We start from the raw sequence: 18,716 nt of genomic DNA, 5'->3' as shown, positions 1-18,716 counted from the left end.
AAGAGAGATGCCAGAGGGCAAATTGGGCATGTGAGTTTGACACATGAGGACCCTAAGAGAGATGCCAATGCGCAGGTGGACAGAGTCTGATGGGGCTCACAGTAGGACAAGGAGGTAGGAGAGGGGGCGGTCACAGAGGGAAAGTAATAGGGTGGGCGTCCTTCTGACTTGAAGCCTCTTCAGGGCCATATGCACACATGCACACACGTCTGCCTTTATGTAGCAGTGATTGTCAGGGTGCTTAGTACCAAACCCTCCACATGCTGGCCTCCGCAGGTATTAGCACACCAAGGCTACAGGGTGGCGGCCACCCACAGTCAATAATGGAACCTAAGTCCTCAGTCAGAGTCCTTCCCCAACTCTGTGAGAAGAACGAAAAGAACTGGGCTACATAGTACAATCTGAAAACAGCGCCTGTGGTCGTTTATATGTAATTGGCTCCCATATCATAGGGAGCAGCACTATTAGGAGGTGTGGCATTGTTGAAGTGGGTGTGGCCTTGTGGGAGGAAGTGTGTCACTGTGGGGGTGGGCTCTGAGCTCTCTTATGCTCAAGATACTCCCAGTGTCATAGTCCACTTCCTGTTGCCTTCTGATCATGATGTAGACAGCAACATGTCTGCCTGCATGCCGCCATGCTACCCGCCATGAGGATAGTGGGTTGAACCTCTGGATTGTAAGCTGCCACCTCAAGTAAATGGTTTCCTTTATAAGAGTCGCCGTGGTCATTGTCTCTTCACAGCAATAGAAACCCTAAGTGAGACAGCACCCCAAGGAGAGCCTGACAGAATGTGAGCGTCTAACGAATGGTTTGCTCCAGGTTCCCCAGAAACATTCTAGAACATGTGTGTGGGGGTGCACAGGGTGCACCACCATTGCCACTACAGTCTAGCAGCCATGGGACCATGTGGGGTTGCTGAACTCAGATGGCTGTATGGAGAGGGAAGACCTTAGCTGTATCTGGCTGGTAGAAAGTGCTGGAAAAGGCTCTTTATCCCCCACAGCAGTATCTGGAAATCTGAGTTCAGTGCTCCAGTCTTCTACCTCCCCCAGAGCTCACTGTGTCTTGTCAGGGATTTACACTGGGGACATGCAACACAACCAGGGCTGCTGGTGGCTCACCCTGGGTTGAGGGGGCCGGGGACCAGGAACACAGGGAAATGATGAACAGCCTGCGGGTGCTTATACAGGGTATGCAAGCTTCTGATTCGACGGGAGCCATAGCCAGAAACTTGCATTAACCAGTGGATGTTTATCGTGCTGAAACCCAGCACCTTTGGCTTCAACCCTTGTCTGTCCCTCACAAACATGGATGATGCAGACGCAGGCTAAGGTGACTGAGCAGTGAGCCTGCTGATCTTTTAAGAGAGGCGGGATGTGAAGTTAACTGGAGTGGCGCCAGAAGACTGCCGGACCAGTGACCGACAATAAGCCAAGCACGCTGTCAAACAGAGCCATGAGGTAACACACACAGCCTGGGCGAGACTCAGCTGTCAACAGGGGCCAGAGGGGTCCTCAGAGAGAGCCAGGCTCCTCGGATCCCTGGGAAAACGTGTTGAGATGAGGACATGAGAGGACCTCATGTCACGACACCTGACATTTGTGGCACGAACTACATGTTGTCCAACAGAGACTTCATAGTCTGCGTGCTTCAAACATCAACCCAATTGCAGTTAGTGCTAAACCTTCATTAACAGTGTGGGCTGGGATGGGGCTCAGTTGGTAGAGTGCTTCCCTAGCATGTGGGGGGCTCACACAGCACCACATTAACTAGGGAGGTAGAGCAGTTGGATCAAAAGTTCAAGTTCAGTCCTGGAAATACAATGATTTGGAGGAGCATATGCAAGTCTCTGTCTTAGAAATTATTTTCAAAAAGTGCTTTTTTCGTTTATCTTATGTGCATGAGCATTTTGCTTGCATGCACGAATGTGTACCATCGTGTGCCTGGTGCTCACGGAGGTCTGAAGAGGGCACTGGATGCCCTGGAACTGGGGTTACAAATGGTTGTGAGCCACCATGTGAGTGCTGGGAACTGAACCTCGGCCCTCTAGAAGAAAGGCCAGTGCTCCTAACTGCTGAGCCGTCTCTCCAGTACCCCCCCCCCCCAAAAAAAAATTGGTTTTTTAAAATAGGTTCTCCCATAGCCAGGCTGTCCTTGAACCCCTTAGTGTTGGGAGGTTACATGAAATACTGGGTCAGCTAGCTTTCTTTCCTTTTCCCTCCTGCCTCCTCCATCCACCTCTTCCTCCCTTCAGCTCTTCCTGACCAGCCTCAAACTTGGTATGTAGCAGAGGTTATCCTTGAACTCCTGAGCTCCTGGCCTCCATCCTGGGAGCTGGGATTACAGACTTGCATCACCAAGCCTGACTGTAGCTTCATTATTTTTCTTTAAACTGGCACCATTAGCAGCCCTCCGCACTGTGAACATTGGCACCTGTCTTCCTCAGCTCAGCTGACCTTTTGGAGTCAAGGGCGTCACTAATACAAATGGTTAAGAACAGAGGTGTGGCTGAGAGTCTCCTCCCCACTCAGGATCTGTTTTCAGCAGCACAAAGACCTACCTAAAGGAAAGACTACATATCTCCCAGGTTCTTCTGTAGCCATGTGAGCCCACGGATCTTCATCCTCACCAGTGGGAAGTAAGGAGAAATACGGGGCTGAGCTGTGGACCAGATCCTGGATCAAGGCCACCAAGGCAGCAAAGGATTCAGATTGAGAGCCATAAGCAGCAGGTACCTCCATTCCCTCAGCCAGAATTAACCCTAACACTAGAAGCCACATGGATGCTGGGTTTAACCTGATGCACAGCCAGATAGGACAACTGACCTTCTGTCCCTGGGGACACTCGGAGTATAAAAATAAACACGTGTCATACAAATCTTAGCAGTGAGCCCCAGCCTCAACCCATGTTTTATATTCTTATTTTGAGATAAAGTCTCAATTAGTGAATTTGCCCCTGATGACCTTGAACTTGCAATCCTCCTGCATCAGCCTCCCTAGCAGCTGGGATGACAGGCCTAGCATGATGACCGTCTGTTTTCCAGGTCATTCCTCTTCTCTGTTTCCCGTGTGACTCCGACATGGACTTTCACTCCGTCATCAGTTTCTGTTTTGATCATACCACAAACTTCTCATTTCAGGACTCTTCCAGAACCCTCTGTGGGGCTGTGGTCTTTCTGCCTACCAGGTGACTAGGCTGACGAACACTTTTGGGGGCCTTACTATTCACCTGGTTTCCATGTTTACATTTCAGCCAGAGCTGTTGAGGACACGTGAACCATACCTGTCCATAGCCACAACATCTTCTTTGGCTCATAGCATTCAATTTAAAAAAAAATAAATAAATAAATTGAGCTTCTCAACATTGAGAGATTTCAATCAAAAAAAAAAACTTCAAATGCAAAGACAGTTGAGGGTTTCAAATTGGGGCTGGTGTGGGTATCATTTCTAGTCCTGAATGGCAGGTGCGCCCTCCAATAGACGCCACCACCCTGCTATGTCCCCACCTAGCCCAATTCCAGCGAGTTCAGGCCTCCCAACCATCTAAAGCACTGGCCTGCAGCGACCTCTAACAATGCCTTCTGTAAAGACCCCAAACCATCAGGGTCTGCACCCTCAAGGCTCGCCCATGTGGAGGAGCCAGTTCCTACAGCTGAACCCGCTTTTGGGATGGTTCCCATGGTGGGAGGAGCATGGCATATAGGGAGAAGCACCACCCACTCCCACTGGGCATCTGAGGGGCTGCCCAGCCCTAGCCACTGCAGGTCAGCTACAGGAGGTGCTTGGCCCCTCCTCACTCCTACTCAAAACAATGTCAGCACTAAGAGGCAAGTAAGTCCCTGGGCTTGCAACATCTGAGCCATATTATCTGGTTTCACAACTGCTCAGGCTGCTTGCCAAGGTAGGAGAGTGTTTGTTTGGTTTTTTTTTAAATTCAAGCAAGTTCAGTGAGTTGAGTCTAGAGAATTTGGCAAGGGGGAGGTAGCTGGGTTGGGAGTATAGCGTGACCTCAGACACGAACCTAGTAAGTGGCCTTTCGAATTTGCCACAGAAGCTTTGTCAAGTAGGAACACAGTACATTCCACCTCTGACAGACATATGAGTGTGGTCGAAGGTCTCTCACCATGGTAACCCTTTCCTTCGTCATCCTGGTTACTCCCACAATGTACCCACGAGTCCCCATGTCTACTCCTCTCTAGCTTCAACCTCAATATTCTGGAACCTTTTCTCAGGCAGATGGCTGGTCTCAGTCAAGAAAACAGTTCTGAACAGCTTTAGAAACAAGCCTCAAACTCATGCAGGGATTATCTTGTGGCCTCCCTGTCAGAGAATTCGCAATCTTCCTGGACTCCCCATTTTGTAAAAGCCCAGTTTCTTTGAGAAGGTCGTTTTCAGAACCCACTACAGACACATCTACTTTCTACGCATAGAAATGAACTTGGAACTTCAATGGGGGATGAAACCCATTCTGTAGGTGACCCAGACTTGATGTGGGATTCCCCTCTGTATGCTGTGAATACCATTGGTTAATAAAGAAACTGCCTTGTCCTGTTGATAGGGCAGAACTTAAGTAGGCGGGTGGGGGGGGAACTAAACTGAATGCTGGAGAAAGGAGGCAGTGTCAGAGAGAAGTCATATAGCCCCGCTGGAGCCAGATGGAACTTTATCTGGTAAGCCACTGCCACGTGGTGATACACAGATTAATAGCGATATGTTAAATTAATATGTAAGAGCTAGCCAATACGACGCTAGAGCTAATAGGCCAAGCAGTGATTTAACTAATACAGTTTCTTTGTGATTACTTGAGGGGGGGAGGTGGCTAAGCAACTGGGAACCAACAAGTGGCCTCCTTGCAACACAGACTTATGGTGGGTACCCGTGCAGTATGGGCATCATACTAGATGCTCACTGAGGGCACAAGAGGCCACCTATCCATTGAGGAGACCCCTCAGCCAATACCCTCACCCTGGTCCTCACCTGTCCGGTAGCCTGTGCTGTTGAGGTACACGGCGAAGGTGCGGCTCTCGTGCTGTGCCTGCCAGGAGGGCGAGGAGCAGTTCTCGTTGTTGGTGTAGGTGTTGTGATTGTGGACGTACTTGCCCGTGAGGATGGAGGAGCGAGAAGGGCAGCACATGGGCGTAGTCACGAAGGCGTTGATGAAGTGTGCCCCACCCTGCTCCATAATACGCCTTGTCTTGTTCATCACTTGCATGGAGCCTGCAAGCAAAGGGCACTGGTGAGTCATGTGGTCTGCTAGCGGGGACCAACTTAGGGGGCTCCCAACCCTAAGCCTGGAGCTGCAGGCAGGCTTAGGAAATCCATGGGCTGCATGGGCCAGATCTCCACCCCGAACCCAACCAGGAAAGCCCCGGTCTCAGTCCCACTAGAGACTGTGTTGGATAAAAACCTGGTTTTAAGTATCTTTGTTTGTTTGTTTGAGATAGGGTTTCTCTGTAGCTTTGGGGCCTATCCTGGAACTAGTTCTTGTAGACCAGGCTGGCCTCGAACTCACAGATATCTGCCTGCCTCGGCCTCCCGAGTGCTGGCTGGGATTAAAGGCGTGCAGCTAGGGCATTCCATCTGTCAGTTCAGGGCCGTGGATCAGAAGTTGAAGGGTTTCATCAAATAAAGACTCAGACAGAGCGAAGGAGGTGGCTCGGTTGGTATCATGCCTGTCGCACAAGCGTGAGACCCTCCCAGCACGCACGTGAAGAAAGCAGGTGTGGCATACCTAGGCTCATCTATAACCTTGTTCAGGAAGAGGGAAATGGGGGGCGGGAATAGAGTCAGGAGGCTCTCATTGCCTGATGGCATCAGTTCTAGCCTGTGAGCTTTGAGTTGAGTGAAGGCATTACTAACTAGCTCATACTCCACAAAGCCCAGGTTGGCTTCACACCTGCCGTGGTGAAAGATGCTTTTGATCCTCCTGTCCTGAGTCCTGGGATCACAGGCCTCCATCACTATTCCTAATTTATAGCATTCTGTGCATGAAACCCAGTCTTGCCACACTAGGCAAACACTGCCACCTGAGCTACATCCCCCACCTGTGTAGCCCTCACTATCCTGGAACTCGCTCTGTAGACCAGGCTGCCCTCAAACTCAGAGATCCACCCTGCTCTGCCTCTGCAGGGCTGGGATCAAAGGTCTGTGCCACTATGTCAGGCACACAGTGGGGTGTTAAGCTCTGACTTTTAGCTCAAATGCATCAGGAGCTCTGGAGTTGGCCACACCCCGCAGCACACTCTGCAATGGACGTCGGATCACATGCATCCATCAGGTGCCGAAAGCCTCTGTTGTTGCCTGCTAATTGAGCTGAGCTTTGGGACCACTGGCCTGTCCCTGGGGTGGAGAGCGGTATCCATGACTGGCATTCCTAACACATGGGGCAATGTCTCGGGCTGGCTGGCTATTGCTAGCACATATGATATGCAGTTATTTTTCAAAGCGTCCCTTTCTGAACAGGAAGTACAGGTGTGCACTTAGTAACAGGTGGGGCCACGGAGTGGGGAGGGTGGCAGATGAGAGCAGATGGTGAATGTTACCTTCACCAAGCCCTGGTGATGGTGTCCTGAGGAAGTGCAGGGTCACCATGCCTTTGACTCTTGGCTTTAGCAAGGGCCCCTTGAGGACAGAAGCGATCTCTTATGGCATTGATGGGATGCCACAAGGCGTCTCACCAACCCTCAGAGATGTCCCCTTTGGGGGCTCCAGGGGAGTGTGCTGTCCACACCTGTTCACACACAGGGACGGGGAGTGGAACTGTGACAGGCAGGTGGCCCTAACTGGCTTCTACTACTTGAAGCAATGTCAGCTTCTGGGAGCAGTAAGAGCCTGTTCTCTATAACACGGATCTGCCCAGCGGTATTAGTGGTAGAGTTCTGATGAGAACCGGGACAGAAGCTTAGCAAACACCATGGTGCAAGCCAGAATCTTCCACTCCTGATATCACTGGTTGTCCACTGATACCTGGTGGGCCACATCCGGTCAAGCTCTGAAAGTCCCTACCTTCCCTCCAGCTACTCAGGCGATATCTGGCGGCTCCTGGGCCAGCATTTGAATGCTTTGCCATCTGGTGAGCCTGCCCTTTCTTTTTGGAGCATATATCTACCACTGGACCTTGCCAGGTGATAGGCCCTCTCCCCAGGACTAGGATCACTGATTTCTACTTGGGTGACACCCCCAGGATGTAGCCAGTACCCTTCCACTTTAACCCACGTCTCACCATTCTGTAGCCACAGGACCTCTGCTTTGTCCACAAACCAACTAAGAGCCCCAAGGCCTACTCTTTCCTCTGTGTAGAATATGGTTCCCAATACTCATGAAGCTGTACAGACACAGAAAGACAGACACACACATACACAGAGAGACATAGGCACAGAGACACAGATACACACATACATAGAGAGACAGAGACACACATACACAGAGACAGACAGACAGGAGCAGACACATACACAGAGAGACAGAGAGGAGAGAGACAGACACACACACACATACACAGAGACCAGAGAAGACAGACACATACACAGAGAGACAGAGACACAGAGAGACAGACAGACACATACACACATACAGAGACAGAGAGAGTCATACAGGCACGCACACAGAGACAGACAGACAGACACATACACATACACACACACACACACTCTCTCTCATGCCATCTTCCTCAAAGGTTCCCAGTGGCACCTCCCCTAGCTATGTGCTATCCTCCCTGGCCCACTGTTTCCCACCTTCCCCTTGGTTTGGGCTCGTGGCCCCATGGTGCCGTCTGGACACTTCCTTCTTGCCCAGCATCCTGTCCATAGTTCCTGGGTCCCAGGACTGCCACACCCCATAGTTGCTCCTGCATTATTTCTCTGCCATGGATCCCTTGTGCCATGGGTGGAATGGACCCTCCACGGTTCAGACCTCCCAAGAGAGAACTGATCAGCTGACGGCAGGCAGGGGCTCAGCGTCTCAGCATTTGGGGACCTAAGTTGGCTTCATAAGCCATCAGACCCCCTCTGGAGGCTCAAGAAGCACCCCCCCCCCAAGCTGTATTGACACAAAGTCAACAGGCTTTGGGGCTGCCTCTTATGTTTTAGGGCTGGAAGCTCAGGAGGCTTCCGTGCCCCCTTGGGAGCGCCATGCCGTCACCAGACCTGGCAGCTGCCGTTGGGGAAGGGCTGGGTGGGTAGTCAGTTACAGGAGAATAATTCTTAGGGCCAAAATGACACAGGGGTCTGTGCAGAAAAGCACACACACTATGGCTCCCTTGCAGACAGTGACCTGCTTTACTGAAAGGGCCCAGTGTCGGGCTATAAAACCCACTTCTGTAATGGGAAAACACATGAGCTAATGGCTCAGAGGGCTAACAGCCCTTGGCTGGGAAGACACAGTCACACACAGGGGAAGGGGGCAGCTCTCATGCTTCATGTGAAGCGGCCAGCCAACCTAAACGTGGTCTGTCCAACATAAACCTAGGGACGTACAGATCAAAACAGGCATCGTTTCTTTCTGTGATCAAACCATCCCGCCACACAGAGCCAGGGTGAGGTTATCCTAACATCTGTTGGTGTGAGTCTCCCCTCCCCCACTGAGGGTCTTAAACTTCAGAGCCCCCAAACACCTAACTGCCAGATGTGATGTCCCCACAACCCGCAACTGCTCAACCTTCTTGTGAATGCTGCATAGGGGCACCTAGCCTATCACTTGTGTGATCTGTGCAAGCCCGAGGTAAAGGACTGGTGTCTCCCTCAATTGCTCTCCACCTGATCTCTGCATACAGAGCCTTCACTGAACTCAAACCTCACAGGCTACAATGGATGCCATCTCTATCCCTCCCCCATTTCCCCTTCCTGAACAAGGCTACAGATGGGCCTAGGTGTGCCACACCTGCTTTCTTCACATGTGTGCTGCGGGGAGGGGTCTCACGCTTGTGCGACAGGCACGTTATTAACTGAGCCACCTCCTTCACTCTGAGTCTTTATTTGATGAAACCCTTCCACTTCTGATCCACAGCCCTGAACTGACAGATGGAAAGCCCTAGCTGCATGGTTTTGATGCACTGTTTGCAAATAAGAGTCAGGGGCTACTGGGCTGGCAGATCACTAAGCCACCTTCCATCTCCCGACACGATGACATCTGCCTGTAACCTCAGCGTTTGAAAGGGGGAGACAGGCAGACGAGAGGCCACCCGCAAGTTCACACACGTTCTCTCTCTCTCTCTCACACACACACACACAGTGTTTGTTGATCTAGCACGGGAGATTGTCCGTCTCTGGCTGAGTCAGCTTGTGTTTATTTTCACAGTATTGAAGAGAGATCCCAGGCCTTAGACAAGACATCTGCAAAGAGCCTCAGCCTCATGTGTTCTTGTAAAGACGAGTCAGAGCAAGGGCCATCCATGGGAACTTAGCAGTACCAAGGATTTCTTCCTTCCCTTTTATATGTGTGTGGACATGTGTGCAGCAAACACACTTGTATGTGGAGGCTGGAGGTTGACACTGAGTGCCCTCGGCTGTTTTTGAGACAGGGGGTTCCACTGAACCTGGGGCAGGCCGGTGAACCTCAACGATTTCTCTGTCTTGGCCTCTCCAGTGCTACCTGGCTTTTACGTGGGGATGGAACTCCGGACTTCACGTTTACATGACGAGCACTTTTAACAACTGAGCCATCTCGCCACCCCAGAGACTTTCAGGATTGAAAACATGAGCCAACTTCTGCCATTCCTGGTGCCAAAGCAGTTCCTGTCCAATTCCTTCCCCAGAGGCCTGCTGTCCTGGGTTTGGGGTGGAGCGGGCACCACCCCATGCAATACCCTCTGGCACTTTGGATGATACCTAAGGAGATGATGCCCACCTATGCTTACTTGTTCTACCTCGTGGGTAAACAGAGTCTTTGAAGGCAGGGCCTCCTTGGGAAAGTGGTGGGAGGTAGACTGGGGTGGGGGGACAAACACAACCAGAGTCAGTAACCTCAGAGTCCTGACGCTAATCTGCATGGGAGCAACTGAGCGCTTGCCTGGACCATTGCCGTAGACTGAAGTCATCTGCACTGTCTTCTCCCCTCAGTAGCCAGAGAGCAATTTCTAACAAATTAAGTGATATCATCGTGTTCCTTCAGGCACCTCCAGCAGACACCTGCCTCCTTCACAGTAAGAGCCAAAGTCCACCTATGGCACAGAACCTCAAAGGACCTGGAAAGCCCTGTCCTGATAAGCCCACCTTTCCCTCAGGCCGGCTATGCTAGGCCCTTCTTGACACAATGGGAAGCACAGGCTTCTCAGGACCCGTGTTCCAGCTGCCATAGTTCCAACCCCCATTACATTCTGATTTCTTCAAATAGAGCCTCTTTAGAGGCTCCTGGCGGGTGAGCCCAATTGCCTTATCCTCCCGGCTTATCTCCGCTGACTCTGGAGGAAGGGCTGTCTTTGTTCTGAGTTATTTCAAAGTTTCCAAGAGCTGGATCAGGGACTGAGCACACTGCGGGACAGAGGGCGAGCCTCTATGCCCATGGCCTTCTGACTCGGCTTTTAATCTTGGCCATAGATAACAGCACAGAATGTTCCAGTGAGAGCTTTTGGCCAAGGACCCCTTCTCTGCAGAGACCACAGTGCCTGCGGCTAACAGGAGCAGTCACAGCTAAAGGTCACAGTCAGACTGCCGGAATACTTGGGCACATCTTTTTAGTGTCGGCAGAACGTGGTTCCCTACCTGCATTTTGAAAACCAGGATGTTGTTCTGGGATATCATGAGGGTTTCCAGGGCACTTGACTTTCTTGGAACTGTGAGCTTTTTCCTCTGTAACAAAAAACTAAATACCACGGCTTGGAGGCCATGGGGGAATGAAGGTGGGCACGCAAATACTCTCAATCTAAACGCTTCTTTCTGACCATGGGGACCTTTCACTACAGTGGAAGAATCATGGTCCCAGACACTGCCAACGGTAGCGGTAAAGTGCCAGCCACGCAAGCATGAGAACCTGAGTTCCATTCCCAGGACCACATAAAAAGGCCAGATGTGATGGTATATGCCTGTAATCCGGGCGGTGGTGTGTGTGTGTGTGTGTGTGTGTGTGTGTGTGTGTGTGTGTGTGTGTGTGTGTGTGTGTGTGGTGTGACTGCATGTCTATATATGTACATGTGTGAGTGGTGTGTCTGTGTGTGTGACCGTGTGTGTGTGGTGTGTTTGAGTGTGTGTGTGATGTGTCTATGTGTCTCCATGTGTGAGTGGTATGAGTGTGTGTGTGTGTGTGTGTGTTGGTTGTGGTGGTGGAGGAGTGGGGAGGATCAGGAGTTCCAGGTCATCCTTAGCTGCATGGCAAGTTGGAGGATGCCAGGGTTATGTGAGAGACCCTGTCTCAAAAACCAAACCAAACAAACAAAGCAGAGCCGGGGATGCAGTTCAGTGGTAGAGCACTGTGCCCAGCACACACAAAGCCCCAGGTTCAAACCCCAGCACATAAACTTAGAGACACTAATGGAGTGTTGAGAAATTGAATTGATGACCTTTTCTTGATGGACCCATGGGCAGGTACCAGATGAACCCCTTCAGGACCAACCAACCCCCCGACATTTCCTGTGTAGCAATGGCCTGGAATGGGCTGGTTGTGGCTAGAAACACCACAGCTTACACCCACTATCTGACTGCTTCTACTCCTGTTGAAGGGTACCACTAAGCACATGTGGAAGGGACCATTCTGCTGCACTTAAAGACCCGCCCCCACCCCAGTGCAGATGGGGAAGAAAGACTGTAAGGTCAGGCCAAGGGCAAGAAGCACCTCTGTCCCTCCCCACCCCGAAACTGCAGAGGTCATAAGACAGCCCTCACCTATCTTTAAGTGTCTCTGGAATGGCTATGTTGTAGGGATCTCCCTTTAGGCCACCTGCTCCCAGAAGCACTTGAAGAGCCACTTTAGGAGATGAGATGTCCCAGAATAGCTCTGACCCTGGCAGGGGGTGAGAGGGTGACCTGGGGAGGGGTACCAGTAACACCCAGAGGCAACATCTTGGGCGGAGGAGGGAGCCGAGGCTCAGAGTGCACTAGACACTGTCGGCTCCAGGCTCACAGTCAGGAACCAAATGAATGGCACAGGACTCTAGGCATCTTAGCCGTGGTTTCCTGGCTGACAGTGTCAAGGGAACCCTTCTGACTCTGGGGAATTGCAAAATCAAGCTGGTGCCACAAACCCCCAAATCAATCAGGCAGATGCGGAGGAAGCCATGCTGCTGAATGCGGAGATGGAAATTCCAGAGTCACGCTGTCAATTTTCCCCTCGTTCTCCGCGGCTCCGCTGTGGAGGCTTCTAGGAGAAAACTCCAATGGGGGTCTCTCAGTGGAGAAAGAGGACTGAGAGACCCCCAAGAGGAGCGTGGCAGGGTGTGAACTCTGCATGACTCATCCCTGCTCTCGGAGAGACTGCTCACCGGGAACATTCAGACACAGCAATCTTGCCATGCCAGGTAAGTATTGAAGGAGATAGCACTTGCTGGAGCTGCCCCAAGTTTGGCAAGGGAGGGAGGGTCACAGAGCCAATTATCCCGTCACTGAAAACAACACCTGCAAAGCAGTTTTGTCTGTGGGAAGCCTTCATTCTATCTGTGGCTGGCTAGTTAACACAGGCTAAGTCATTTGGGAAGAGGAACAGCAATTGAGAAAAAGCTTCTATCAGATTGCAAGCCCACAGAGCGTTTTATTGGCTGGTGATTTATGTGCGAGGGCCCAGCCCACTGTGGGTGGTGCCATTCCTAGGTGGTGGTCCTGGTTTCTAAAGGCTGCAGGCTCAGTGAACCAGGGGAACAAGCCAGGGGAACAAACCATGGGAACAAGCCAGTAAGCAGCATTCCTCCAGGACTTTTTGCTTCAGTTCCTGCCCGAGTTCCTGCCCCGACTTCCCAGGATAATGGACGACAGGCTATAAGATGAAATAAATTCTTCCCTCTCCAAGTTGATTTTGGTCACTGTTTCATTAGCACAGCAACAGAAAGCTTAGCTAAGACACCATCGTCCACCCTCTAGCCCTCTCTGCATGAGGTTCCACGATTGACCTGATTCAGGTCCTCTTAGAAGTCTTCCCCTTTGTTCCGTACTACCTGCCTGCTGCAATCCCCCTGCCTAGCACAATGCACTGCCCGCCCAGAGGCAGAACTGGGGGTCCACTGCTGTCCTCCTTCAGCAACCTGCTCAGCATCACCAACACTCCCCCTCTCCCCTCGCCCTTTGCGGGTCTCCCTACTTCCCATTCTCACCCTCAAGCTGGCCCTTCCCCAGCCACAGGTAGAGCCTTTCCCAACAGGGCTCCTGGTATCTGACCTGCTCAGGACATGTTCGAGATCTTCCATCGGCCTCGTATCGAGATCTTGACCCTCATGCACGGCTGGCTTGGGGTCTACATATCTCCCCCGTCCTTTGCCTTACCTCCCCAGCCTGGGCAGCAGTCTCTAAGACCCTGGTGAGACTGTGCCTGCCACGGGGCTCTGCACCCGCCACCCTGCCCACAGTGCTCTTTCTGGAACCGTCCATCCGGGCAACCACTGTGCACTGTACATACAACTCACTGCTGAGGCGCTGTCCCTGCTAGGACCCTTGCCTTTGTCCTATTGTGGCCCAGACCCCAGCTGCCCACCACCACCTACGTCCTTGTCTTCCTTCTCCATGGGTCCGCTTCCGTCTCAGTGCACCTAGCCCACAATGGTCTCTCTTGTGACCAGTATGTAGCTAGCACTCACCTTTGACCTCTTCATCCTTTGTCCCCAGAGAGTGGCCAGCACCAACAAACTCCCAAACCCTCTGGTTTTTAACTCATGGGAGGTCCTGGCAGGAGATCAGAGAAGGAAATCGAGGCCAGGCTCTGAATTCCCCCTCCTTCCTCCCTGTGGTGTGGGCAGAGGGTATGGCAGTGTTGGGCAGCTCTGCCTCTGGGTTCCGGTAACAGCCCCAAGGGTACAGCACCGAATCCGGAGCTATCCTCACACACCTTAATACAAACCAAGATGATGTCCCTTGGGACTGCTGGGTGTGGCCCTCAGAGACTGGACTTAACTTACAGTTTTACCCTTTCTGCCCTTTGCTCTGTTTCCTGTTGCCAGGCTGGAGGCTGTCACAGCTGGAGCTCCAGCAGCTGTTCTGAAGCACAAGGTGGCCTTGAGACAGATGTGTCACAGCAGGGATGGTGGAGTGGAAAGCCGGGGCGCGTAGGAGACATCCTTGATGTCAACACACCAATTCTGGACCACCGACCTCCAGACATGTTTATGTGATGAAGAAGCGATGCTGAGCTTCATTTTCTTTTCCAAGTAGGCAAGCCTAATTCTGGCATGCTTTCTTTCTGGAGTTCAAGGGACCCTGCTCCATCCCATGCCCCTCAACACCCCGTGTTGATGTGTTGATGAACAGAACTAAAAATTCTCATAGGAATGCACCTGGCGCGTTTGAACCCAGGGCGGGCCATTCCTGAGATAACCTGCATCCAACATGCCTTCTTTCCGCTGCTAAGTTGGGGCAGGAATGCTGGGAATGGATGTCGGTGGTGGATGAAGCTGCCCTGAACTGCAGCCTGGAATCTGGGTGTGTCGTCCTAGGCTGCCTGCCATCTGGCCTCCGTGAGAACCTGGGGCTTCCAATCCATCTCCTGGTTATCAGTTGGCAGCATGGGGTACTTTCCTCATTTCCCAGATGGAACATGGGAAACTGGGCTGCCAGGCCCTTCTTTCCCAGGCCTATTTTGTATACGAAGTGGATGTCAGAGCTGGGGACCTGAAGTCCTCAGCATCTCACTGAGGTGCAAACAATCCTAGAAGCTGTACCCTGTCTCACCCTCCCCACGCCATGCCTGAACCCCAGAAATCAAGCCTCGCCTTCAGACTCGACCATGGCTGTGCATGGAATGGCTCCTTCCTTGCCACTGCCACTGAGTGTCCCCATCAACTTATCCTGACTGCTTTGAAGTCCTAGATCTTGGACTTGTTCTCCACTGGTGTGGCTTTGCCTCTGAGCCCCAGCACCCCCCACCATTGCAGCAGAGGCTTCACTTGGCTCCTCTACTGCCTGGACAGACATAGACCCCTCGCTGGACACCTGCCTTATTCTGTCTGCAGTCTCTTCTGCACAGATTGAGATGCAAACCAACTGTTTCTCTCCCCTGCTCAGGGCTAGCCACTGGCATCCATCCTTACCTGAAGCTCAAGTCCTCTCTCTGGCTCAGAGCCCTATGCCCTGGCACGACCCATGCTACCATCACTACCCCTCCGACTTCCCACTTCCTGTGCCCTGGCTCAGGCTGCCTTGCCACTCAGTCAGCCTGCCGTGAATGTCTCTGCCTTAGGGCCTTTGCGCCAACCATTCCTGCTGCTTGGCGGCTCTTCCCAGGAGTCCTCTTGACAGGTTCCCTGACCTTTCTTGATCCAATGTCCCCTTTATCTATGTGATCACCCTGGATAAAGTTACAGGTCCTCCTTCCCTTTGTGTTTGACTTCTGTCTCTTGTTCTCACCATTGTCCCATGTCTTGTGCTATGTGCGTTGTCTTGGTTACTGACATGCATCCGCACTAGAACACAAGCCCCATGTCGGTCAAGATTCTGCCAATTTTGTTACTCAATACTCTGGCTAATAACAGGTGCTCAGGGAATGATGATACAAGGAATGAGTGTGGTCCACATGGCGCATCCTGCTGCAGACAGAGATTGTGTATGGGAGAAGCGTGAGTACCTCCTGACTTGCTCTTATCTTCCGGAGTCAATGCCTAAATTCCCTTTAGGGAAACCCGCCCAGTTTCTCTTAATCCCAGTCCAGGGGGTTGCTGTGCAGGGTAATGGCTGATGGCTGCACTGGGCTTTATTTGGGAAATGCTAACATCTGCTTAGTGAGCTGGTCTGAAGGCAGCTTAGAGGAAAGCAGGATGCCACATAGAGACTGGCGACATCTGGAGGGACACGCCTGGGTCCAAATGCATCTGAAGCTCCAAGTACGCCTGAACCTTTTATTCCTCTGCCTCAGTAAGTTGCTGGTCCTGGTTTGCACCCACACTGCTTAAACTGAGTTCCAGGAAGTCCCTTGTAACTGGAAGAGTCAAGACCAATGGGCTGCGACTGTGCCTGTCTGACTTTGTTTTGTTTTCGAGATACACTCTCACTATACAGCCCAGGTTGGGCTAGAACTTTTGATCCTCCTGCCTCCACCTCCTGAGTGCTGGGGTGACAGGCAGAAACTACTATGCCTGGCTTCATTTATGAGCTGTCATATCTGATGAGACACCTGTCCCTACAGCACCATAGTGTCCCCTCTAACAGCACCACACAGCTGACCTTTGCCACCTCTGATGGAGCAGCCATATCTAAGAGCTCGTGTTTGGACAATGCATGACTCCCCCTGGACTCTCAGATTCCAGCTGAGCCCTGGAGATGTCCCGGAGTTGGCCCATATCCAGTTCACTTGGCCAGCCCTAGCAGAACCCAGCATCTCCTTGGCCACCATGGATGCAGCGCTGCATGTGACAGCACTGTGATGTCATGTATGACTCCAACCCCACGTCCTGCTGATGCTCCTGTGTGCCCTCGCTCACTAATGTTCTGGGGACCAGTCCCCAGCACCCAGCACTCCCAGGTGACAACCAGGGAACTGGAGGCATGCCAGAAAAGCAAGGTAAACACAACAGCAACCATGAGCTAGAAGGGGCCCCTCTTCTCACTGGGTGCTGATGAGAGTGGACAGCTGTCCCCGCCCAAGATTAGCTCTGCTGAGAGGCCTCCAGCCAGAGGCCCTGTGGAGCCGCCTCACAGACAAGCAAAAAATAACAGTTGATGAATTTTTCAGGACCACCCTCGGCTTGGCCAACTGTGAGCTAATGTGTTGGGCTTTTGGGGAGCATGCATTATTGATCTGGGTCTGTCTGGTTTATAAAAAGCCCATCGGCCCCCCAACTACCTGCTTCCCACCCCACATTCCTCACAAAGACTCAGTTTGGCTTGCTTAGGACACTACCTGTGGGGAGGTGACAGTCGGTGGGCACCAATCTCTAGCATCTAGGGCCGCTGGAGAGAGCTGTCGTAGTACAGAATATGGGAGGCCCTGTCCCCACTGACCGGTTCTCTGAAATTTCCACTAAGATGCCTGTCTGCAGATTCTGCCAGGGAAGGTACTTGCGACAGTTAAGCATCAACATGGACACTCTTCGGACATCCCTCACCTATCCCAGAAACCGGCTGAGCAGAGCAGTGCTAAAGGCCACCGGTTCTCAGTTCAAAATCCTGTTTCACCACAACTTAGCTGTGTAACCCAGACATGTGGTTTGTCATCTCTGTGCTTCACTTTCTCCAATGGCAAGATGGAGGGGGGATGGGTATCTACTTAGAGTCAGTCTTGGTTTATCCTCTTCCCTCTTCAGCTCATCCACGGATCCCTGACTTGTCCTGAAAGTCAGCATTTAGTCTCTACTGGCTCAGGTCCCACACCCGTGCATCCATGTATTATGTATACAGCCCTGCCCACCCGACTCTGAGCCTTCACCCTCACCCACCTTGCTCCTGGAGGGCCTGCTGGGAGCCCTCTGCTCCTACTCTTGTCCCCTGATGTCATCAGAACAGCAGAGGATTCCCGTGACAACTCAGGTGAGGCCACAGTCCCTCCCAGTTGCCTCACTAAGAATGACACTGGGTGTGGTGGCTCATGCTTGTTGCTCCAGCACGCGAGTGGCTGAGGCAGGAGGATCTGAGCTCAAGGCCAACTTGGGCTCCACAGCCAGAAGAATACCCAATTGTCTCAGAAGAATACCTACGATCCCTCTGTTCCCTCACTGTGGTCACATTGTCACATGCCCCATGGGTCTGGTCCCGGTGGCTCCCCCTGCTCTGCCTCAATATTTGCCATTGCAAAGTCACCCTCCCCCAGGCCCAGCCCCTTGCAGAGCAAATATCTATTGCTTTTGTTAAAGCTGTGCTGCCTGACTGAGTGGCCATGTGGGGTGCCTCAGGTGCTGTGACACTAGTTCCAATAGCTTGAGAGCCACAGGAAGGAGCCCAGGGGCCAGAGGCCAGGTACCACTGCAAGCATATCGGCTCCCACCCACAGCCTCGTATTGCAGAGCTCCTTGCCAGTGATCAGAAGACCAGTGCCCTGTACGTCAAGCTGTCGATAAATCTCTGAACTCTCACTGCTTCCAGGCTTTTTCTGCACTGATAACGCCCAGACACAAAGCCACGCTTGGGGTTCTCAGCACCCACTGTGCCAACACCGGCTTAGGTTTGTGCAAGTGGCCTTTTTGAGTAGTTAAAACACTGGAGTGAGTTGCAAAGATCCACCTTGTAAGTCATTCTCTTCATTGCCACCAACTGTATCCTGATGTCTTCAGAGAGGAGACAGGAAAGAACCCACCCTTTACCAGTTCAGCAACAGGCAGTCCTTACCACAACCCTAATCTCTGTCAATCTCCCTTTCCAGGCTCCAGCCATATCTACTTCCTTAATCCTGTCCCAGGGCCTTTGCACGTGCCATTGCCTCCACCACCACCGGGACACTTGCCCCGGATTTTCACAATACATAGTAGTACAGATGATGAAGAGGGACAGCTAGCTTCCAGGACAAGGAGCTCACACGTGAGCGCACACTGTGCATGTGTCTGGAGCCCCTGAGAGGTGGCCAGTCCTAACCAAGTCACATACCTGCCTGGCATTGAGAGCAAGGTAAAGATAGGCAAAGCATTCACAAGTAATTTGCTCGACTGATCGATACCTGCCTGGC

General features: G+C 52.1%; 1 protein-coding gene across 1 annotated transcript in view; it reads right to left on the bottom strand.

Moving 5' to 3' along the window:
- The window catches only part of Sulf2 (sulfatase 2), an 85,696-nt gene that overhangs the window by 40,204 nt on the left and 26,776 nt on the right, over positions 1-18,716 (bottom strand). The window contains exon 3 of the mRNA XM_005363130.3: positions 4,977-5,216. Coding sequence (XP_005363187.1) covers positions 4,977-5,216 — 240 coding nt within the window. The remainder of the gene's footprint in view (positions 1-4,976; positions 5,217-18,716) is intronic.

This window comes from Microtus ochrogaster, linkage group LG8 (genome assembly GCF_000317375.1).
Source record: "Microtus ochrogaster isolate Prairie Vole_2 linkage group LG8, MicOch1.0, whole genome shotgun sequence".
Lineage (NCBI taxonomy): Eukaryota > Metazoa > Chordata > Mammalia > Rodentia > Cricetidae > Microtus > Microtus ochrogaster.
Note: the sequence above shows the minus strand (reverse complement) of the source record. Positions and strands in the feature narration are given on the sequence as shown.